The 25,077-nt window shown below is 44.2% G+C and overlaps 1 protein-coding gene across 1 annotated transcript in view; it reads right to left on the reverse strand.

Annotated features, from left to right (window-relative positions):
- Positions 1 to 650: 650 nt before the first annotated feature.
- The window catches only part of LOC117826274 (phospholipid phosphatase-related protein type 4-like), a 34,050-nt gene continuing 9,623 nt past the window's right edge, over positions 651 to 25,077 (reverse strand). Inside the window, exons 2-11 of the mRNA XM_034702223.1 lie at positions 19,323 to 19,508; positions 14,414 to 14,537; positions 14,045 to 14,240; positions 10,981 to 11,038; positions 10,713 to 10,886; positions 6,361 to 6,496; positions 5,513 to 5,753; positions 4,619 to 5,225; positions 3,228 to 3,384; positions 651 to 2,839 (exon numbers count right to left, since the gene is read on the reverse strand). Of these exons, the coding sequence (XP_034558114.1) occupies positions 1,911 to 2,839; positions 3,228 to 3,384; positions 4,619 to 5,225; positions 5,513 to 5,753; positions 6,361 to 6,496; positions 10,713 to 10,886; positions 10,981 to 11,038; positions 14,045 to 14,240; positions 14,414 to 14,537; positions 19,323 to 19,508 (2,808 nt within the window). The 3' untranslated portion in view covers positions 651 to 1,910. The remainder of the gene's footprint in view (positions 2,840 to 3,227; positions 3,385 to 4,618; positions 5,226 to 5,512; positions 5,754 to 6,360; positions 6,497 to 10,712; positions 10,887 to 10,980; positions 11,039 to 14,044; positions 14,241 to 14,413; positions 14,538 to 19,322; positions 19,509 to 25,077) is intronic.

Raw genomic sequence — 25,077 nt, forward strand, 5'->3', positions numbered from 1 at the left:
TGACAACAGTCCCCATAGTGTGTGACAACTAACCCCATAGTGTGTGACAACCAACCCCATAGTGTGTGACAACCATCCCCATAGTGTGTGACAACCAACCCCATAGTGTGACAACCATCCCCATAGTGTGTGACAACCAGCCCCATAGTGTGTGACAACTAACCCCATAGTGTGTGACAACTAACCCCATAGTGTGTGACAACCATCCCCATAGTGTGACAACCAGCCCCATAGTGTGTGACAACCAACCCCATAGTGTGTGACAACCAACCCCATAGTGTGTGACAACTAACCCCATAGTGTGTGACAACTAACCCCATAGTGTGTGACAACCAACCCCATAGTGTGTGACAACTAACCCCATAGTGTGTGACAACCAACCCCATAGTGTGTGACCACCAACCCCATGATGGGGTTTGTTGTCTTTGATAGTTAATTGCCTCTTTGTTACCATGAGTTGGAAAATGAGAGGGATACACATTTCAAGCCAACACCTTAAGCTTGAATTTAATGTAGGAATGACTATTGAGAGATGTTTTGATGATGAGCAATCATCAAAACAGTAAAAAGTGTGACAACCGACCCTGTTCTCCCCTACTTACTTACTTTATTAGGAATCTATATCAAAAAGAAATGTTTTTTTTTAATTTATAAAAACTGAGTTATCTGTTTTTGCAAATGAAGTCTTCATATTCTTGTTTCTTTAATTTCATATATTAAAGTGCATTTTAACACTTTGATATCCTCCTTCTTAGATTATAAAATTTACATTAAACTTTGTTAAAATGATCCAAACTTTATCATAAAATATCAACACTTTGTGGTCACGAACATAACTCCTCTGTAGATCATTCTCTCGTATCTTACAGCTGCCTTTAAAATCTCAAATAAAGCCCTAAAGCTGGGAGACGACGAGGGTTCATGGTGTGAATCAAACATTTTCCATCAGTCTTTGTGCTTGATGAGACGATCCCCACGCTGCATGGGTTAATGTACAGCTCAACTACTACACAGTATGCATAAATCATATACTGCACGTGATTCAAACTAAATACTGAATTTAAAAAACTGAGCCCTGTATTACTATATTTAAAACACTATATATATATTTCCCATTATATTGTTTTAATGACACAAATATATACCACCATGAACCAATAGATATTATCACAGTCATAAGTAGACGCCTTGCAGCCCAGTAACAACTGTGGGTCGGTTCCCACAGTGATCACCCCACAAACAAATGCACAAACACAAGTACTGTTTTAGGTTTTGAACTTTTATATATAATGGCATGTGGTTTTCTATAAAGTTTATGTATGTATTTTCTATAAAGCTTATGTATGTATAAATTTTGGGACAAGAATGCTAGCCCGTTCACAGCGAAGCCAGCGGTCAGAGAGAAAGCAGGGCCGAGTCATTGGGCTGTACCCGTCCTCTCTGGCAGGGAGTAATGAGACAGTAACCAGTAGGCTCCTGCGCCTACATGCAAACACACTCAATTCATTACGCTTGAAAAAAGATGACTGGTCTCACCAGCAGTCCAAAAATAAAAAAGAAAGTAAAATCGTTGAATCAAACTCACCGCCGTGGTCATCGTCCTCTCTGAAGGGTCAGATGGAGATCAGGGGGAGTTTGTTTATATGGCTTATGATTCAAAGTGGATGGTGAATCTATTGCTTGTAGGTTTTAATAATCCTACAGTAAGACAAAAACATCTTCTCCTTAAGATACTAAAACAGCTGGGATGCTTTGGGGGTGACGGATTGGCCAGGTGAGATGTGATGCCCTTCCCTTATTGGCTGACTCTCTGCGGTAACCAAATATCTATCAAACTCGTCAGGGTCAGGTTAAGTAGCACAAATTTTGATCAGAGATGTAAAAGGATGATCCTACTACCACTGAGCAGGTCATTCTTTGTAGGCCAGCCCTAAATTAGGAGGTGGAGTTTGAGTCAGGATGGGGCGGGGTAAGGTAGGAGGCGGGGTCGGGCCCGGGCGGACAAACATCCCTTGAAACTGCCTGTTGGGGTGGTTAAGGTGGATGGCGTTTTCTTGGAAACTTCTGAGATTCTCTTGGAAGCGACTGCTGCTTTCATTGTCATCACAGAGGCGGTGGTTGTTGTGGAGGTCTGGGACACGTTCGGGGACCTGGACGATGTGGGAGCCACTCTGCCTCCTCAGGGTGGACTCGCAACTCGACGAGGCGACCGATTGGCAGTCTGAGCCGCCGTCGCTGCTGGCCGCCGTCGCTTCCACCGGAGTCACCCTGATGGTGGTGATGGCCTGAGGGTGGGGGTGGAAGGGAGTGGGAATGGCCTCAGTCTGGATGAATTGCATGTTGGAGTTGGGGTTGAAGTGAATGTTGTTGAAATTAGGATTATTGGGGTTGATGGTGTTGTAGTTAGGGTGCTGGAAGTTGTTGGGGTTGTTTGGGTTTAAGGGATGTAGAGGGTGGACAACATGTGGATGGTTTGTGTATAAAGGTCCTCCTCCTACTTCTCCCATTCCACCCATTCCACCCATTCCTCCTCCTCCTCCTCCTCCTCCTCCTCCTCGTCCATCTCCACTCATTAGATTCTCCATTTCAGCGCCCGTCATGCTCCTCCGCCCGTCCACTGACCCCCCTCCATCCCTCAGAGAGTCACAGCTGTCCGTGTGTCTGTTCAGGTCGTTGAGGTTGAAAGCTGACTGTCGTAGTGAAGCTCGCGGGTCAGGGGGTTTCCAACGCCAGGAGCCGCTCCCGTCGGTGCTCGGAGGTTTCACCACAGGTTTGTTTGATCTGGACTCTGGGTGGGCATCAACACGGACTATACTGCCAGTCCTTTCCAAACCTCCCCCTGAAAGAACAAGAGCGATGGACAGATGAATAACTATCCTTCGCCACGACCAAAAAACAGACATCTTGAATTCTTGTTTTTTGAACTTGGTAGCAGTTATCTTTATTTTTGATGCTCCTGGTCTTCCCTAACAAAAACTCATTTTGTAAAGGTTGCAGTTATTCCTGTAACAGCTGGACACTGTTTCTTTGTATTTTGTATACTTCATCGTACCTGATAAAACCGGTCTTTGCGGCTGTGAGGAGAAAAAGTTTAAAGTCATGTTTTGGTTGAATTCATGCATTCTTAGTTGCTGTCATTGAACCACCCACCACACGGCGCTCCACTGAAGCAACAACTGGTTATGTACAACTACATGTTTTACTTGAGCACTATAAGCAGTACAGACCTCCTCCTCCCACTGCTCCAGTGGTGGAGGCTGGTGGGGACGGGTCCTGGTCCGTCAGGGCTCGGTACCGAATGGATCCAGTGCAGCTGACAGTGCTGCCACCATCCTCCGATCTCGGAGAGTAGAGCAGGCCCTGCTGTTTGGATAAGGCTATGACCTGAAAACAGAAGGGTTATAGTGGCACATGAGCTACTCCTGGAATAATCAGTCATTATTCATATTCTGCTTTAGACTCAACTAGATCACAACATCCTGCATTTACATTTTGCAACGTCACAGTGGCTTTAATGAATTCCTGTAGTCACTAACATCCTTTCAGAGAAACTAAACACTTTTATCAAGGAGTCCTAGCCTAGGAAAGATTCTTCCTCTGAGCGATGAAGAGGCAGAAACGATCGTCTTGGTGAGGAGGTGGGGTTAAACTGTTAATGAGTATGATGCATTCTTTCAAAAGCTGTGATTGGTTGATCTGGGTGAGATAGGATCCCAGTGAGACAGTTCCCCCGGCAGTCTAACGGCCATATTCCACCAGATCCGTGTCCATCCCGCCTCCGATCCGTCATGGCACCAGATCTGATCGGTTCCTATTCTAGTCAATGTGTTAACTTCCACTGGATCCACTCGGTTACGTTCCAGCTGCGTCTCTGATCCGGGAGGGCAGATCAGATACACAAGACTTCTATTTTTGCCGGATGCAACAATGATCACAGCTCACAAGTTTAACAGCATTAATGCATCATTGTATCTAAAGTCTCTAAAAGTAGTATGGGAGGTAGAGCCTTCCATTATCAGGCCCCTCTCCTTTGGAATCATGTACCAGTCAGGGTCCGGGAGGCAGACACCCTCTCTACTTTTAAGAGTAGGCTTCAAACTTTCCTTTTTAATAAAGCTTATAGTTAGAGCTGGATCAGGCTTGGACCAGCTCTTAGTTATGCTGCTATAGGCTTAGACTGACACACTGGGATCCTGTCTTTCCCTCTCTCCCCCCATCACTTACTTTAACTCTTCCTGTCCCATTAAAGTTCCTAACCATAGACCTTTCTGGAGTCCCTGAGCTCCCTTGTCTCGTAGGTTCCTCTGGATCTCTGCTGCTGTGGACATGCCAGACTCCAGCTGCTACAACTACTACTATCTCTCTCTCTCTTCATCTCCCTCTATCCCTCTCTCCAACACGGTCTCAGCAGATGTGTGTCTAACATGAGTCTGGTCCTGCTGGAGGTTTCTGCCTGTTAAAGGAAGTTTGTCCTTGCCACTGTAACTTGCTAAAAGCTGCAAAGTGCTCTGCTCATGGTGGATTATGATGAGATCAGACTGAGTCCTGTCTGTAAGAAGGGACTGGATTGATTCATCATCATATATCTACCAAGAAGGGTTAATAAAGGATGGTTTACCTGCATAAGTCGAGGCTGTCCACCAGCACTGAGAGGCCGACATGGGATGGTGGTCTTCTCAGCCACTCTGAGCCACTTCTCCCTGACTGACCCACCCCCATCCATAATGCTGTCCTCTGATTCGCTCTCCTGGTCCCTGCAGTTTGGGTTTTCCTCCTCAGGAATGTGAACAAGCTGGGAGGATCCAGGTCTGGATTGGATGGACACTCTTGCCCCACCGGCCAGTCCAGTACTGCCATTATGGGTCATGTGATTATGACTGGCAGTGCTCGCGGCTAGTTTCATGTACTGAGCTGGGATGTGGGCCCCGGGACGCATCTCAGCTTCCTGAGCAATGACTATAGGCAGATGTGCTCCAGCTCGGAGCTCCGCTTCAAGGCCCATGGCAGATGGTTCAGAGGAGCAGCGGAGCTCCATGTTCCTCTGAGGGGAGGAAGAGGAGGTCGGTCTTATTCCATCCATCACTTGTAGAGACAACTTCCTGTTGTCATTCTTATTCTTCCATTGGCTGAGCAGCTGTTTGGATCGGGTTGAATCCATCGAGGCATGGATGGAGGCATGACGCCGGGGGATACGACCCTCCTCTAATGAGGATCCTCCATGGGAGCTGTACAAGACCAAAGACATTTATGATGCAGGGAAACAGAGGATGGATCATGGATGGATGGATGGATGGATGGATGGATGGATGGATGGATGGATGGATGGATGGATGGATGGATGGTTAGACGAATAGGCGGATAGCTGGATGAATGGATATATGGATGGTTGGATAGATGGATGGATGGATGGATGGATGGATGGACAGATGGATGGATGGATGGATGGATGGACAGATGGATGGATGGATGGATGGATGGATGGACAGATGGATGGATAGATGGATCTATTCACCGTGGCAGTGTGCTGCTGCTGAAGGTCATCATGTTGTCATGGTTTCCCAGGGGACTGGAGGGGGATATGATCTCGACTTCAGCGCTGGCCCTCTTCAGATTGGACATGGACGGCTCTCGGTAGGAGGCGCTTCTCGTCAGGATTGGTTGTGGTCGGTTCGGGGACAAGGTGTGTGAGGAGGTTCTTGTGATGATGGGCTCTGGTTGGCTGGGAACCAGGGTGATGTGACCTGTGGAGAAAGCTGGGCGGGGTCAAACAAACGGTAAATATTTGATTTGTTTCTCTCCCACCTGGTCTCTTCTGATCCCTCACATAGTTAGAACGTGTATCTGTGATTATTCAGCAAGAAGACTGCTTCTAATTTATCAATATGGGACAAGCCTCTACTGACAGGGGAGGAGGGGAGAGTCTGGATCCAGACGCAGGGTATCAGAGTTTATAACAACACACGCAGTGAAGGAGAAGGATGATTCATGTGTTTCAGAGGAGACCAGCAGATATAATGAAGATCTGTCTGTCTGTCTCGATCTATCCCTCCCTCATCCTGATTTTTAATGTCTTTCACGGCGGCTCATGTCTGCAGTGAGGTTAGTTTATTTCCCTGATGAAGCACAGGGGAATGTCAGGCTTCATGATCAGACACAGTTTAGTATCACACCGTCACATGAGTCAATCTGTAGCACCATTTCAAAGAAGAACAGCCGTCTCTCTCTCTCTGTCAGTCTGCATTGATTATATCATGAAGGTTCGTGCTTTAATAGAAATCTGTTCTAAAATGTGGCGTGTCGTGGTTTTATCAGCCTCTACAGAACATGACAGAGTCATCCAGGACACCTGTTGGGCTTTACCTTGGTGACTGTTGGTCATTGCTGACTGGCTGACATTGGGTAGGGTGGTGTAGTGGTGCTCTCTCATGCTCGGGGGAGATGGTCGACATCTGGATCGATCCTTACTTGGCTGGAAATTCCCCACCGCATACACACCCTGAAATCAGACACACAAAGGACTGCTGTTAGGTGGGTTGAAGATGTGGTGCCTCCAGTACGGCACCATTCCCTAATCAATGGAGAGACTGCAGTAGGTCAGTTCAGAGATGGCTGGGTTGTCCCCTCATACCTACAGCTTAGTAAACCTACATCTGCTTCCCTGTCTCATCAGTGGTGTGGGAATGTAAGGACACAAAGGTAAGAGCAGTCAGCTCACTGCTACTGCCAGCAAGACCTTCAAGTGTAGAAATCCTAGGAAGCATCCTGGCAGCAGAGGCATCCTCGAAGAATCAAGAGATTATGGGAGTAGTTTGTGTCCAGGATGAGTGGGGTTTGGGAACTACCCACAAGCTGGAACTAGGCCCACACTAGTGACACAAGACAGCCTGTGTAACAGAGCGCCCTTGAGGCAGCAGAAGAAGAATGGCATGGGAGAGCAGCCAGGGACATACGATGCAGTAGGAGCGGGCGCTTGAGCGTGTGCTGCCTTGGAGAGATCTCTGTTGTACCTTTTGCCAACTCACTACAACCCAAGGGTTTGGGACATCGAGGAAGATTCATCCTGCACCCTGAACCACATCCTGACTGGGTGTCCCAGGGCTCTAGGAGAAGGCTATTACAGGTAGGCATGATAAGGTCCTTACTGAACGGGTCTGTAGAGGATTTCAGCAAACAAACAACAGCCCCCGTTACCTTAAAACATCCATTTTGTAAATGTAAGGTAAAAAGACTTGGATGGAAGAGAGTTCAAGTGTCCTTAAAACCATTTAGGATAACAGCAACAGGAGATACACTAAAGATGCATTTCGACCAAGAGTTCCGGGGTCTTTTAGCCCCCTGAACTACTTTCCCCTGAACTAAAAGGTTCCTGTGCCCCCCATTGTTGTCTGTGAAGTCCCGGATAGATTGTGCAAATCAGGCCAGTGATGTATGGAGAAAAAAAAGGAAATGCACTACACCACCAGACCAGTAGAGGGCAATAAGTCAAAGACGAACGCCATTCATCACAGATGACACCATAGAAGCAGACGGACAGGCAGGTATCATTATGAGCAACACAACAGTTAGCCTGTTAGCATGAAGAGACTCAGCTGGTCTGTTTTAGATGGTGCTATATTTCATCACAGATGGATTCACTGAATCAACACGTGAGAGGAGATAAGCGCGAGGAGCAAAGACGTTTCAACACGGCTTTAAAATCCTTTTGAACTCAAAAAGCCGTGATCGCAGAGATCGACCGGTGTTTTGGTTTAAACAGCGACCCTGTTAACTGGAGACTCTCAGCCGCATGCATCCCTCATAAACGTCTTTAGACCATCATTAAATATCTGATGAGGATATTTTGAAATTTTAATAAAAACTAAACTAGTTTGCATTCCCAGGAACTCCCTCTGTGTTTCAACAGCTGTGTAAACTCCACAAACACTGACACGTTCAGCTGAAGGTCTCCAGTTTACAGGGTCACTTTTAAAACCGGAACACCGGGAGAGACGCATTCACGGTGGGCTGAGAGAAGACTACTGTTACAAGCTGCTAAATCAAGAGAATCACAGCTTCTTCTTTTGAAAAGTACACACACATACAAAAAAGATAGAACAAATAAAAACTAATGAAAGAAAGAGAAATCAAGAGAATCACAGATGTGTGTGATGTTATTGTGGACGGAGGGCGGAATAAAAACACTGCGGTTAATCTACCAATCAGACACGTTCAGCATTGCAGGCCCCGCCCCCCGAAAGCCCCGGGACCTTTGAAAAGTACTACCCCCCTAGCAGGGGCTTTTTAGGGGGGAGATTATCTACCCCTGAACTAAATTTAGACCCTGGGTCCACCGGTCGAAAAACACCTTAAAGTTCAGGAGCATTGAGACCCAATGGAAAATGATGCAGGTGTGGGTTCACTATTATAGTATTTAATTAATTCATAATAATGAAGACAACAGAGAGTATGAACCCACATGTCAGCTCATGTAAAGTCAACAAAGCTCTCAGCTCCATGCATCAACACCTCTCTCTAAAATCATTTTAAACGCGTCTCAATCAGACAAACGAGCGTCTTCCAGTGTTCAACAAGAAGGCAGGACCCGGTTTGCATTAGGCCCCTGTCTGTGGTGTTTTCTTTAATCACATGTTTGATCCAAGAGGCTGCGTTCAGGGGGAATTCACTCAAAGTTCAAGAAAACCATGTTAATGATATTCAAGCACAAAACGCCCACAAAGTTCTGCAGCTCTGTGCGGTCTGCTCCGGTTTAACTCTGAGCTGACAACATCTCCACCTTCAGCTGCTCAGAGCCGCCCCATGCCTTCTCATCCAGCACTGACTTTAATTCACAGACATGATGAGCTGGATGGAGAGGGGAGTGAAAAACAGCTCGTTCAGATAAAACAAACAAACTGATTGAATCTTCTTGATCTCTGTAGAGTTTGAGTGTCACCTCCCGTGCTGCAGGTGTATTCCTGGTGTTTTCCTCTGTATTGATTATGAGTTATCCTTGTGTCCTCCTTGTTGTTGATTCAAGTTTCATGTCTTGTTGTATTCAGTGTGTATTTTCATTAGTTTAGTCTATCATGTTCCCTGTGTATCTGGTTCAGTTTGACGTCCTGCCCTCATGTTTCCCTCAAGTTTGATTGCACCATCATTAGTTCCACCTGTGTCTCGTTGTCTCACCTGCGTCTGATTGCCCTGACAGTAGTTCGTCTCTGTGGCTGTTTTCGAAACCGCCTACTATACTAGCAGAACCTACTGATTTGGCCTAAATTCAGTATGTAGTATGTGAATAAGAGCAAAATCTGCAGTATGCCAAAACTCCCCGGATGTCGTACTGATGCAGGAACATGTCTCAGTATGCAGCGGACCAGTCTCCCTCACATACTGTTTCCCACAATGCCCCACGCTAACGTTCTCCTTCTTCTTTTTTCCGTATATGACAGGCAAACTCAATTCTTCGATGCTCTGAAAATTATTAAATTCCATATAAACCACTTGTTAACCATCATAAGTGATGCTAAAGAAGCAGTTTCGCAACACCTGACTCAGCATCCTGCAGCCCAGATCCAACAGAACAGACATACTACAGACTAAATTCAAACGCAGTATGTGGTATGTAGTACCTACTAGGGGTGGGAATCGAAAAACCCGATCCGACTTAGAACCCGTTCCAGTTGATCAATGATCGGAATTGTACACCTCAAATGTTAGCTTAACGATTCATTTCCCAGCACGACATCGTGGTACGTTGCATTACCTCACATACTCTGCGATGCAGAACTCCTTCAACCACGAGGAAACATGGAGAGGAAAAGTGTTTTTCTTCCAGGCTCCAGGGGCCACATCTGGACTCTAGCGGCTGAAAATGAGGCACCAAGAGCGGGTAAAATACCTCCACAATGACCCCTGGAGGAAAAGCGTTTTTCCTCTCCAAATTCAAAGTCTTTTCATCTAGAATGAGGTCAACCTATTGTTCAGTATGTTCAAGTTGAATATGTTCATGTTCAGTCTTGTGCAGACATAATTTTGGAAAAAATAAAATGGTCCTTTTGGTGCAGAAGACTGTAGAACTATTTTTTTACCCCTCAAAGAAATACTCAGGAATCGTTAGGAGAATTGATAAGGACTTGGATTGATAAGCAGAATCGACAATGGCATTGACATTTATAAAATCTTATCAATTCCCACCCCTAGTACCTACTGCATACTACATACATAGGTAGTATGAGTCTAGAGAAACACACCTGAAGTGAATGTAGAAGGGCAAAAAACAAATGAGCGTATGAAAGTCTGCACCACTTACAATACACACATATGCACACACATGAGACTCTACATGCATGCATTGTGTGAGTGCACTGACCCTGTGCCATAGCCTGTGTGTGTGCGCGTGTGCAGGACTGTGCATGTGTATCAGTGGATTCCTGCTCTGAAGTTTAACTGTGTCAGTGCCGCTCATGTTTTAACACTTCTCTGCGTGTGTGTGTGTGTGTGTGTGTGTGGGCGTCAGGATGATTGCCTTTGGGAGTTATCAAATGTACCAATAGTTTTTATGCAAGAGCTGAACATCAATATCTGTTTTCAGTACATGAAACTGTGCTGAATGAGAGATGAGATCACATCTACTGCAGGGGAACTATGGTGCACAGTATTTGTATCTCTTTGATGTATGTATAACTTTAACTCTTATCGATACTACACTGTCTGTGACGGGCTGACTCTCTCACCAGGTAAATGGCGATGGCAGCTCCTAGCATCCACCCACAGTAGACGTCCACAGGATGATTCCTGAACTGGATGATCCTGGTCAACCCTGCCAGAATGGCCAGCATGACGAAGGAGAACACCAGGACCGGCTTTAGGAGCTTAGCCGAGTCTGTGAGCAGCGTGTTGAAGTACATCTGAAAAGCAAACACAATCAAACATTAGCTGGCAGCTTCACTTCTGATGCACATCCTGTTACTGTATATATGTGTGAGTCCACCAACAACTCACTGAGATGTAGACAGCAGCAAAGGCAGCCAGAGTAGCATGTTGGGAAGGGAACGACTTCCTGCAAAGACAAACAGACGAAGCCTGAGTTTCTAATTATCATCTTCAGAGAGCTGAGGACATTCATAAATATTCATCAGGAGCAGGTGAGTGACTTTCAAAGAAAGCATGTACCCTTGCAGTTGTTTAATATATGCAATGTACAAAAGAGAGGAAGGTCAATGACTACACACCTCTTATATGTGTGTGAAGTGGGTGTATAAAGATATACTTTAATATGTATTTGAAGACGTACTGTATGTATCATAGCCTCCCTGTTTGCTCTACAGGGGCTGTGATTGAGTTCATGTCAGGCCTGGATCTCTTTCATTCTAGGGCTCTGAGAGTGAGGGGTAGAGAGCACTGGTATGGTTATTCTTCAGTGTTCATTTAGATTGATAGTGCTTTTAAAAAAAGTTAGTATTTACAGTGTTATTGAATCTCAGCACACCTTCTCTATGAAACTGATTGTAATCGTGACTGTGTTTGGGTCAAGGTTATCCTCTAGGACCACACACCCATAGGAAAATAAATTTAGAGAGGAGATCTCAAAAGTGTTTCATTTCTGTCTCCTAGACAACAATGAGATCTGTTTGAAAGCAACATGAGACTATAGCTTATGTCTCCTGTTTCTCATTCTTGCCTCCAGAAAAAAAGTTGCAAAAAGTCTCAGCTTAGTCTCCCTTTCAGTTCAAAAGGAGATCTCGTCAACATCTGAAATGATTCTCAGGTATTTCTCAAGTGTTGTGACTCCTTTTGAGCTCAGGTGGAGAAATCAGGGAGCTCTCTCAATCTAACCTCATCCATTTGTTTTAGTCAGACTCAGTTTTTGTGTCTCAAGTTGAGCTCAGATGGAGCAAAGAAAGAGCCTGAGCTCATCTTTTCATCAACATTTATAGTGCCCTGCAAAATTAAGATTTCAATGTAATTGTCGACAAACTTACAATTCTCATTAAAACATTTGAACCACTTGAAAGATCAGATATTTAGATGTGAAATGATCTCTTCTTTGACTTCACAGTATGGTCCTTCCTTTACAAGTCTGTGTGGAACAAAACAACTTCACAAAGATTTAGTGGATTTGAGAGAAACTGCTAAAGATAGAGATTTCATCCCAGGTATGACAGACCATTTATTTAAAATATGAGCCGCAAAAGGGCCGACCAGATTTAGCCAGATTATTAAAATTAAAGGGGTGGATTCTTTTGGGCGCTGGTGGCCTAGCGGTCTAAGCGCCCCACATACAGAGGCTACAGTCCTCGTTGCAGGGGTCGGTGGTTCGATTCCCAGCCGGTCGACCATTTCCTGCATGTCTTCCCCCGCTCACTACTCCCCACATGTCCTGTTTCTAATCAGCTGTCCTGTCAAATAAAGGCAAAAAGGCCAAAAAACATATTTAAAAAAAGAGAAGAAAATTAGCCATCAATGAGATCTCTCATTTAAGTCTCAAATAAGACTCATGTCATGGTTTCAACTATTTCTCCTAGTGAATTTTAGGAGAAACTAATGAGAACAATTTGAAACTTGAATGAGGCTGAAGTGAGAATCTCAATTTTGTCTCCGGAGACTTAGAAGAGAAAGCCTTGAGCAGTAAAACTTTCCTCTGGGCATACATATATGATGTCCTTCTATGGTCTGTTTGGCATGTGTTACTGACCCCTTTCTTTGGATATATAAGATAAGATAAGATAAGATAAGATAAGAGAGTCCTTTACTCGTCCCACAACGGGGAAATTCAAGTGTCACAGTAACAGAGTAGACAGTGCAAAAAATATATAAAAAGCAAACAAGAGCCTATAAAGTAACAATTATTAAAAAAGTATTAGCAATTACAATTTAAATTAAAGAGGTAAAAATAAGCATATCTTACAACATATATATATATATATTATTGGTTATATAGTCTGACCACTGCAGGAAGAAAAGACCTGCAGTATCTCTCCGTGAGACACCGCGGGTGAAGAAGTCTGTCACTGAAGGAGCTCCTTAGTGTTGTTATGGTCTCCTGCAGGGGGTGTGACGTGTTGTCCATCAGAGAAGATAGCTTTGCTATCATCATTATGATTATATACATGTTGTTTTTTTTTACCTGAAAGTTTTATTTTGTAAATGTGAGAACGACTTCCTGTATTTAAGCTATTACCCGCGACGCTGAGGAAGGCTTTGTGCTGAAATGCGTCTGTTGCAGTGACTGGTCCGTTCTCTTGCTCAGATTAAATAGTTTACAGGGTTTGTGCACTTTTCTCATGGTCAAATTCAAGTACTTTTCAAGGACTTTTAAGGTCAATTTTCAAACTTTTCAAGTACTACTTTGAGGGAATTTGTGTGTTTGTGTGTTTCAATGGTAACAAACTCCACCCTACAGCATAGCGTCCTGAGGTCCTACGGAGTTCCTCTCTACAGCTGCTGTCAATCGAAGTAAACCCGGGAGTAAAACCCTGTTTTTTAAATTCTAATAACTAACGAAAAATAAACTTTTCAGAAAAAAGAGGCCTTGAACACAAAACAGTCAAATACTAACTACATATCACCACAGCATACGGATGTGAGAAACATTCGTACGACGTGTATTTATTTTTTAAAGTTTGACTGCAGTCCCATTCAAATGAATGTGGGAGACAGAGTTTTTGACCTATACTGCAGCCAGCCACTAGGGGGAGCAGTTTTTGTGGCGGCCTCACTTCAAGCCTTGTGAGATACAGTCTACGATCCGTACCATGCATCTGGAGGACATTCCCTTATAAGTGAAAATATGATTTTTCACGAAATAAAACTCAGTATGTAGAGCACACAGTGTGAAATATCATTAACATGGACAGATCCCTGATGATAGTCTAACAGTGATAGCAGCAGGTAGACGTAGTGAAAGATGAAGAAGTTGTATTGGTAGGAGTAGTTTGTGTGTGTGTGTGTAAGTGGGATAAAGCTACACATAAAAAGGACTTCACATCACCCAAACAGATCCTCTAACACTTAGTAGTTCACCCACATCCTCTCACCCACTCTCGCTGCACACAGTCGTCCTTACCTCCCGGCGTTGATGAGCCCGCTGTCTTGTCCGGAGCAGATATCCTCCAGAATGAACGCTTCATCACAGGTGGACATATTAATGTGGGTCAAGTTAGGTCTACATACATCCAACCAGTACGGGGCGTGTTGACCGGTCGACAGCTGGAGGATGTCGGTTATCAGCGCTGTCACACACAGGCCGAAGATGTGGACGCCTGAAACGGGACAGGACGTCTGACTTTAACATCATGCCGTTTTATTGCTTTTGCTCCATAGCATAGTTTAAAGATTTGTTACTGTTACATCTGCTGTCTGGTGTTATTCATTTAATTTTCAGTCACTCAGATTCTGCAGGGTATAAGCTGTGTGTAAGCATTAATCCTCCCACCTATGAAGCGAACAGCCCTGCGAATGTAGGAGTTGAAATTACAGCCTGCAGCGTTGATGTTGGCCTCGGTGTGTGTAGACCTCCTGGATAGATAGCAGTACAGGATGGCCTCTCCGATCAGGATCTACACACAGAGACAGACAGAGACTGTTAGAGAGCAAGCTTCTGTGTGTCAGGAGAAACGCATCAATACTTTCAGTCTGTTTCATCACTGGTTAAAACTCCCTCCCTGGAGTTTTACATTTAAACTGTGTACATGTTTATTAAATAAATAATTAGGATGAATCCAAGCAGAGATCTTTTTTGGATGATTACTCACTTCTTAAGTACTTTCTATTTGAGTAAGGACATTGTGTACTCGCTTCTGACCACTTGAGTCAGTCTAGAGAGAGTGAATAAACACTGTTATTAGTCTCCACTGTGCCGATGTCTCAGCTTTGTAATGGTTTAGCTCAGAGGTGTCAAACATGCAGCCGGGGGGCCAAAACCGGCCCACGGAAAAACTTTGCAAAGTGAAAAAACTACAGAGAAGACATTAACTTCAATTTTTCAATGAAAGTTATTACAGGTGCATTTGGACCAAGAGATCCGGGGTCTTTTAGCCCCTAGGACTACTTTACCCTGAACTAAAAGGTTCCTGTGCCCCCATTGTTGTCTATGAAGTCCCGGGGAGATTGTGTAAATCAGGCCAGTGACGTATGGAGAAAAAAAAAAGTCAATGCACTACACCACCAGACCAGTAGAGGGCAGTGAAACAAAGAGGAATGCCATTCATCACAGATGACACCATAGAAGCAGACGGACAGGCAGGCATCATAACAGTTAGCCTGTTAGCATGAAGAGACTCAGCTGGCACTGTTTGGGATCTCTGCTATAGATTTCTTTTTTGGGTCTGTCAGTCATTCTTTCTTTTCTTCTTTCCTTTTTCCTTAGTTTCTGTCCTTCTTTCTTTTCTTTCTTCACTTCTTTCTCGTTTTTATTCCTTCTTACTTTCTTTCATTCTCTCTGTCAATCTTTCCCTTTTCCTTTCATTCCAATCTCTTTTTTTTCTTTCTTTCTTTCTTTCTTTCTTTCCTTTTTCCTTTCTTTCTTTATCTCTTTCTTTCTTTCTCTCTTTCTTTCTTTCTTCCTTTCATTCCTTTTTCCTTTCTTTCTTTATCTCTTTCTTTCTTTCTTTATCTCTTTCTTTCTTTCTTTATCTCTTTCTTCCTTTTTCCTTTCATTCCTTTTTCCTTTCTTTCTTTCTTTCTTTCTTTCTTCCTTTCATTCCTTTTTTCCTTTTTTTCTTTATCTCTTTCTTTCTTTCTTTCCTTTTTCCTTACTTTCTCTCCTTCTTTCTTTCTTTCTTTCTTTCTTTCTTTCTTTCTTTCTCTCTCTCTTTCTTTCATCATCCTTTGTCTCCTTTTCTTATCCCCTCCTTTCCTTCTGCCATTCCTTCACCATTTATTCTCCTCTTTTTCTTTCTTCTGGTCTCCCTCTCTTTTCTCTTTTCTTAGACCTTTCTGGAGTCCCTGAGCTCCCTTGTCTCGTAGGTTCCTCTGGATCTCTGCTACAACTACTACTATCCGTCTCTCCACTATCATCTCTCTCTCTCTTCATCTCCCTCTATCCCTCTCTCCAACACGGTAGGTCTCAGCAGATGAGTGTCTAACATGAGTCTGGTCCTGCTGGAGGTTTCTGCCTGTTAAAGGAAGTTTGTCCTTGCCACTGTAACTTGCTAAATGCTGCAAAGTGCTCTGCTCATGGTGGATTAAGATGAGATCAGACTGAGTCCTGTCTGTAAGATGGGACTGGATCTGATCCTGTCTTGATGTTGGGTCTTTGTTAATAATAGAACATAGAGTACGGTCTAAATGAACTAGTACCCAAAAGAACAACAGTGATGGAAGCTGAGAGTGTTGAAAAAAGAGGGGCAGAATGATGCTGTGCATGTTGGGGCAAAGTAAAGCTAAAGATAGTATGTAGGGCAGCATGCAAGGCAACATAAATTGAGACTGTTACGCTACAAGGCTCTCACTAACTTTCAGAGAGAGGGCTGAAACAATATCTGAAGCTAGCAGCTGTTCTTTCTTCTTAACTCTGTGCTGCTGCTGAACACGGACAGGTCACTCTGTACAAGGAGTCCATCTCATTGAGTTACTTCCTGGTTCAATAAAAACATAAAAACTCTGACTCTCTGACTTTTGGCTGACACAGCTGTCTCTGACTCTACAGTTCTTCCCCAGAGAAGGTGACCTGCTTACGTCACCACACCTTCTCATGATAGGAGGCAGTGACATGTGCCATAATGAGGTATTTGTGTGTGTTTAACCTTATCATTGTTACGGTATTTATCAGTATTTTTCACTTGCTTTGTTGGTAATGTTTAACATTTAGTGATGTTTTAGATTGGTTAGGATTCGGCGCTCTCACTGCCGCGGCCCGGGTTTGATTCCAGGTCAGGACACGCCTCTTTGGGCGACAGTAGCTCAGTTCATAGGGACTTGGCTTGGGAACCGGAGGGTCGCTGGTTCGAGTCCCAGTATGGACGTAGTTTGGCAAGTGGACTGGTGACTGGAAAGGGGCTGGTTCACTTGCCTGGGGCGAGAACCAGCACCACCCGGAAATACAGCCCGGTTCGCATTGGTCGAAAAGAGGTAGAGGAGAGAGAGACAGGAGAGAGAGACAGACAAGAGAGAGAGACAGGAGAGAGGGACAGGAGAGAGTGACAGGAGAGAGTGACAAGAGAGAGAGTGACAAGAGAGAGAGAGACAGGAGAGAGGGACATGAGAGAGAGACAGGAGAGAGAGAGGAGAGAGAGATAGCAGAGAGAGAGACAGGAGAGAGAGAGAAGAGAGAGAGACAGGAAGAGAGAGAGGAGAGAGGGACATGAGAGAGAGACAGGAGAGAGAGACAGGAGAGAAAGACAGGAGAGAGAGAGACAGGAGAGAGGGACAGCAGAGAGAGAGACAGGAGAGAGAGACAGGAGAGAGAGATAGCAGAGAGAGAGACAGGAGACAGAGAGAAGAGAGAGAGACAGGAAGAGAGAGAGGAGAGAGGGACATGAGAGAGAGACAGGAGAGAGAGACAAGAGAGAAAGACAGGAGAGAGAGAGACAGGAGAGAGGGACAGCAGAGAGAGAGACAGGAGAGAGAGACAAGAGAGAGAGACAAGAGAGAGAGACAGGAGAGAGAGACATGAGAAAGAGACAGGAGAGAGAGAGACAGGAGAGAGGGACAGGAGAGAGAGACATGAGAGAGAGAGAGGAGAGAGAGACAGGAGAGAGAGACAGGGGAGAGAGACAGGAGAGAGAGACAGGAGAGAGGGACAGGAGAGAGAGACAGCAGAGAGAGAGACAGGAGAGAGAGAGACAGGAGAGAGGGACAGGAGAGAGAGACAGGAGAGAGAGACAGGAGAGAGAGACAGGAGAGAGGGACAGGAGAGAGAGACAGCAGAGAGAGAGACTGGAGAGAGGGACAGCAGAGATAGAGACAGGAGAGAGAGACAGGAGAGAGAGACAAGAGAGAGAGAGACAGGAGAGAGAGAAAAGAGAGAGAGACAGGAGAGAGAGAGAGGAGAGAGGGACATGAGAGAGAGACAGGAGAGAGAGACAGGAGAGAGAGAGACAAGAGAGAGAGACAGCAGAGAGAGAGACAGGAGAGAGAGAGAAGAGAGAGAGAGACAAGAGAGAGAGACAGCAGAGAGAGAGACAGGAGAGAGAGAGAGGAGAGAGAGACAGCAGAGAGAGAGACAGGAGAGAGGGACAGCAGAGAGAGAGACAGGAGAGAGAGACAGGAGAGAGAGACAGGAGAGAGAGACAAGAGAGAGAGACAGGAGAGAGAGACATGTATCCCTGCTCAACAATAGCAACCCGGACCATGGCCCTGTGGTGGCAGAATTTACAAATTGGTGCAATAATTCTTTTCTGAGGATAAATTCTGGGAAGACAAAGGAGCTCGTCATTGATTTTAAGAAGACCCCCACTGCCTTTTCCCCTGTTTTTATTGATGATGCGGAAGTGGACATTGTAAACAAGCACAAATATCTTGGCACTTTTATCGACGACAAACTGACATTTGAGCACCAGGTCGACGCTGTCTGTAAAAAAGCCCACCAAAGAATGTACTTTTATCGGAAGCTCAGGGGTTTTAATGTCGACACGACTTTTATGAAGATGTTTTATTCCTGTTTTATTGAATCGCTTTTAACCTTTTCAATGGTGTCTTGGTATGGGTCAACGAGTCTAAAAAACAAAAACAGACTGCAGGCCATTGTCAAGATATGCAGCAGGGTTGCGGGCACACCCCTGCCTGACATGTCAAGCCTCCACCGAGCCAGGACCCTCAGCAAGGCCTGGTCCATCGTGGCTGACCCATACCATCCCCTTTTTTTTTGAATTTCGCCGGATTCCCTCAGGCCGAAGATTCGCGATGCCGAATAGCAGGACGAATAGGAAGAGGAACTCTTTTGTACCAACAGCAGCTAGTCTGCTTAACAATGCCACATAACTGTTGTTTCCAGTTGTTACTGTTGTTGTTGTTACCGTTTGAATGTTTTGATGTTGGTGTTGTACTGTTTTGTTTGTGTCACCGCTGACTGAAAGACAAATTGCCCCCCGGGGATAATAAAGAAACCTTGAACCTTGAGACATGAGAGAGAGACAGGAGAGAGAGAGACAGGAGAGAGAGAGACAGGAGAGAGAGACATGAGAGAGAGACATGAGAGAGAGACAGGAGAGAGAGAGAAGAGAGAGAGACAGGAGAGAGAGAGAGAGAGAGAGACAGAAGAGAGAGAGACAGGAGAGAGAGAGACAGGAGAGAGTGAGACAGGAGAGAGAAAGGAGAGATAGAAAGGAGAGACAGATAGGATAGAGTGACATGAGAGAGAGACAGGAGAGAGACAGGAGACAGACAGGAGAGGGGGTTCTTACAGTGGCTGTGGGAGCAGCGAAGGCCAGGCTGAAGAGCAGAGGCAACGAGCAGACCTCGTGTCTGGGCTGGATGTAGGGCAGGGAGAGACTGCGGTCATTACAGCTGTACCCAGAATGCACTGGCTGGAAGATGTCCGTCAGCTCCAGGAAATACAGACTGACAACGGAGGAGGCCAGGATGGGGAGCTGCAGAGAGACAAAAACAACACAAAGGAAGAGATGAAACAGAATCAAGCTCTTCAAGGACAAATATCAGTGTTTTTCAAAATGTGTTCATGTTTCTTATTCAAACGGTGAAATGGTGAATGGTGGATATCATTCACCGTCTCTCGTCACATTCATCCATTCACACCACCTTCACTCACTGATAGGAGGAGCTCATCAGAGTTAGCTAATCCAGTCCACACACTGCTGGAACAATCAACGTGAACATTTAAAATGTGATGGTTCACTTAAATATTCAAGAAGAAGAAAAGAGGCAGATCTGACGTACTTTGGTTATTCATACTGAAGACTGGTTTTGGATGGCAGTGAAAGAACATCAAGGCTTTCATCCCAACACAGTAAACACTAACATCAACACAGGCCAGGAACACGCTTAGAAGAAAAGGTTTGCATTCAAACTAAAAGTCAGGGAGTTAAATATGAAAGGAAAACACGACGTCTCTCCTTCTTCTATAGAGCTTTTAAATTTAATACATTTTAAATCTGCTTTATTTAGTGTGTTATTTTGGAAAACTTTATTATTTCATATGTGTTTTTTTTAGATATGCTTCATTCAACTTCAAGCTTTTTTAATTTAAATATACTAAATTATGTTAAAATGTAAAACTAATACATTTCTATAGTTTTTAGTATGTTCTACTTTAAATTAAATTTAAATGACACTTCTATGTGATGTTTGAACTCTGTTGAGTATACCTTAGTGAATCATTAGTTTCATTGGAGTGTGTTTCCTGCACACTTCCAATTGGACATCAGTTTACTTTAAAGGTGACATATCATGCAAAATGGACTTTTTAATGGTTCTCTACCTGAAATATGTGTCCCTGTCTACAAACCCCCTGAAAATGAAAAGAATCCATTCTGCCCCTGTTCTGATTTCTCCACCTTTCTGTAAATGTGTGTGAAACCAGCCGTTTCAGACTTCCGTGTTTTTGTTACGTAACAACAATATCCGGTCTGTCACGGAGTCAGAGCTCGGAGCTTGTTCAGCCCATAGACTGTATAAAATACAACTCAACTCCTCTGTTTTTCATTCCCTGCACACATGTGTGCTAACAAGGAGCTTAGGAGGGAGGCATGCTAGTTGTAGGCTGTCTTAATAAACACAAAGGTCGGTTTTACTCCCCACGTCTGCAGATTTGAAGATCTAGTGGATGATTTTTAGTTTTCATGGAAAAGTGCTAGCGCTAGTTAGCATAGCTACATAGCTACATGTCGTAGCTGTAGCTGTGTACCAAGACACACGTCGACATACTGACAAATAAAACAACAAGTAACACTAAATCTGTGACCAATCCTTCAGAAAAGGTCCCGCTGCCTTTCTGGCAGAGGTCGGTTTTACTCCCCACATCTGCAGATTTGAAGATCTAGTGGATGATTTTTATTTGTCATGGATAAGTGCTAGCGCTAATTAGCATAGCCACATAGCTACATGTTCATAGCTGTAGCTATAGCTGTGTACCAAGACACACGTTGACATACTGACAAATAAAACAACAAGAAACACTAAATCTGTGACCAATCCTTCAGAAAGGTCCTGCTACAGGCGCCTCTCCGTCAGGATCAGATTCTGGATCAGATTCAGAGGGTTGAAGTAACGTGATCACTGGGCAGCCGTGTATATTCAGCCAACATGTAAACATTAGATCAACGTGCTGGACAGCCGAGGCCACATCCACTTCCTGAGGGGGCGTGGTCAGAGGGAAAACAGACTGTTCTGAGGAGGACTGAAGAAGAGTGTTTTTCAGGCAGACCAAAATCTGATTTCAAAGAGTTTTTTGAGCACAAACTTTGAAGACATGTTTTGGGGACCTCTTAGACCAATATATGTTGATGAAAAAAGCGTGATATGTCACCTTTAAGTGTGTCTGTTCCAATAGTTTTGCTCACCTAAAAATGTGGTGTTCCTTTACAAATAATGCTATCTTCTAAGTTGTGTATCAGATCCAGATGTAAATACCTGGAAATAAAAGATGAAATGTTGATCTCTTGTCTCATGTTCATCTTTTGGTGTCAAACCCAAATGTTTCCAGTCTACAGCAAAAATAAGGGAATTGGCCTCACTGTTCCAATCCTTTTGGAGGGGACTGCAGATTAAATAGTTCATTTTCAGACCATGAACTTTGTTTAATTTCTTTTCTTAAATGAACGTGAACTAAAAACTGCAGTTCATCAAGGATCCCCTTGAGGCTGGCTGCAGAAACACTGAAAACCACATACACACCAATTCAAAGAAGATGATCTTTACAGCAGAAATAAACATGTTTACAGCCTGGTTCAAAAGACAAGTGTAGTCTGGATAGATCATGTTTCAATCGGCTCACACTGTACGGCGGGTGATTTTTTTTCTAATGCAGCAATTTCAAAGATATTGAGATTACGAGTCTTCCAATGAGAGGCACAGCTGACTTGATTGACAGGCGGGAACACTGTAGCTGTTGGCGAGGAGGCTCAAAGCCCGCCTCTTTACCTCACACTCACTCGACAGCAGTTATGTTGAGTTCCACAATTTCAATATGACTCCTGCCGACGATTGGCCTCAAAACAGCGCTTCAGTAACAGATGGGTGATGTCACGGATACTACGTCCATATTTTATACAGTCTATTGTATGATCAGCACACCTAGCCTAGAAGCTACAAGAAGCAGAGCTAAGTAGAACCATGAAAACCCCAGAACCATCACAGTGATGACGGACAACGCCAGAAACATAGTTAATGAGGTCAGTGAAGCAGGACTGGCTCCACAAATAGGATGCTTATAAAACTTAGCATTTGAGAAACAGTGGCAGTTAGCTAGGTATCTCTATGTATACAACAGAGTGGTTCCATTTCTCCATCGCAGCACAAGTGCTGCACATACTTTGTAGAAGAAGCAGTAGATGCTTCACCTGCCAAAACTCTGTCTCTTTAAAACATGTGCCCACACGCTGGAACTCCAGCTATCAGATGGCTGAGCGATACCTTGAGCGGCAGTCAGCTGTTTATCCTTTAACAGGAAAGGCCCTGAAAAAACAACAAGGACATCGCCAATGTGACTGACCGAGGGGGTGAGCGCTGCAGAGAGTGTGATGGAAATTATGAAGCGTCAGACAACAACACAGTTCTGTGCACTGAAACAAACCCTCAGTTTCACAGAGTTTCAACCCCCTCAGTTTCCTCAACCTCAAAACAATCATCTTGAAATCTATGGAAGAGAAGGATGAGGAAACTTTCACTGTTTCAGAAAGGTCTATGGTTAGTAACTTTAATGGGACAGGAAGAGTTAAAGTAAGAGACAGGCAGAGAGAGGAGAGAGAGGGGAAGACAGGATCCCAGTGTGGCAGTCTGAGCCTATAGCAGCATAACTAAGACCTGGTCCAAGCCTGAGCCAGCTCTAACTAAGCTCCCATCCCACTATATAACCACCTTACCTTTATGGGAAGAAATGGTGGTGTGATACTGCTCCTCTCTTAACAGAGCTCATTAAATAAACCAGAATGCAACAGTGGAGCCCTTAATGAAGTATTCAGTTTTCACAGCACAGAAGGCTGCACAGCCCAACATGCAGGCCTGCTCATCGTACCTAAAGTCTCTAAAAGTAGTATGGGAGGTAGAGCCTTCAGTTATCAGGCCCCTCTCCTTTAGAATCATCTACCAGTCAGGGTCCGGGAGGCAGACACCCTCTCTACTTTTAAGAGTAGGCTTCAAACTTTCCTTTTTGATAAAGCTTATAGTTAGAGCTGGATCAGGCTTGGACCAGGTCTTAGTTATGCTGCTATAGGCTTAGACTGACACACTGGGATCCTGTCTTTCCCTCTCTCTCCTCTCTCTGCCTGTCTCTTACTTTAACTCTTCCTGTCCCATTAAAGTTACTAACCATAGACCTTTCTGGAGTCCCTGAGCTCCCTTGTCTCGTAGGTTCCTCTGGATCTCTGCTGTAGATTCCTTATTGGGGTCTGTTATTCTTTCTTTCATTCTTACTTTTCTTTGTTTTTTTCTCTTTCTTTCTTCCTTTTATTCGTTCTTTTCTTTGATTCCTTTGTGCTGTCTTTCTTTCCTTTTCTCTTTCTTTCTTTCTTTCTTTCCTTCTTTTCTGTTCATTTCTTTCTTTCTTTCTTCACTTCTCTCTTTTTCGTTCCATGTGTTTTCATCCTTTGACTCTTTTTCTTATCCCGTCCTTTCCTTCTGTCATTCCTTCAACATTTATTCTCCTCTTTTTCTATCATCTCTCTCTCTCTCTCTCTCTCTCTCTCTCTCTCTCTCTCTCTCTCTCTCTTCATCTCCCTCTATCCCTCTCTCCAACACGGTAGGTCTCAGCAGATGTGTGTCTAACATGAGTCTGGTCCTGCTGGAGGTTTCTGTCTGTTAAAGGAAGTTTGTCCTTGCCACTGTAACTTGCTAAATGCTGCAAAGTGCTCTGCTCATGGTGGATTAAGATGAGATCAGACTGAGTCCTGTCTGTAAGATGGGACTGGATCTGATCTCTTCACTGTTTTGCACCACTGCTAAGTAGCAAATGAACTCAGTTTCAACAGGGCTGGTCCTCATTTATCCTCCACTCATGATTTTGCCCATCACAGGTTAGTCTCACACTTTGCTTCTTTACAGGATGTCATGATGAAGATGAAAATAAGTCTCCTCTGTATACTACTGGAGGGCGCCCATGTACCAGCATAGTTTGAGAACGCCGTTTAGATGCTCAGTAATGTCACCAACCACCTTTCTTCTTAATCCCTGAAATCATAGTGACTAAAATCCGAAGCAACGTAAAATGTTAATCCCTGTATTTGTTTTGACATTCCTGTAACGTGGTTTACAAAAAAGAAAACACAAACCTCCTGAATATAAATCCCTCATGACATCATGCAGCATGTAAAAAGCTTACAATGTGATGATAATGTCAGAGACGTATCCACCAAACCTCAGTGGTTTCTGTGCACACAGAAGAAACCAAACCACAGTAGGGATGTTTTTCTCCTCTTAACGTCTCTAGCCCTGAACACATAGATATAAAAATACACCACATTCAGAGGGCCATGTTGCCTAGCAGCCAGTTAGTGGGTAGGATGGTGTGACAGTGTGTGAGATGGAAAAGGGAGAGACAGAGAAGCACTGTCTGGAGGAGAAAGGAGAAACTGTAGTTATTATCCATGTTTCAGTTCTTTGCAATACCTGATTAAAACAAAGCACCTCTATGAATCTGACATTATTGAAGAGTAGGCCTGTTATGCTTTTCTAAAATATATCACTGTCTCAGTTTCACCAGAGTCCTTTTGTGCATTACCTCACTGATGTGCACACAGTGCTTTGTGTTACACCAAATATGATCTTTGCAGCACAACAAGCTTTGGGCTGGACACGTGACGGCTGATGACATGTGATCCAACGACCCAAAACAAAGTCAAGGAAAAAGGAAACAACACGGTAAAGGGCAAACGGAAGAGAAACAGCAGAGTGTAAGCACGTTCATCTCAACAACGAAGCCTCGTACCAGAGAAATAAAAGCATCAGTAAATCTAGTTTAAGCACCAGAAGCATTCGCTGTATGTG

Source organism: Notolabrus celidotus, chromosome 15, assembly GCF_009762535.1.
Source record: "Notolabrus celidotus isolate fNotCel1 chromosome 15, fNotCel1.pri, whole genome shotgun sequence".
Taxonomy (NCBI): domain Eukaryota; kingdom Metazoa; phylum Chordata; class Actinopteri; order Labriformes; family Labridae; genus Notolabrus; species Notolabrus celidotus.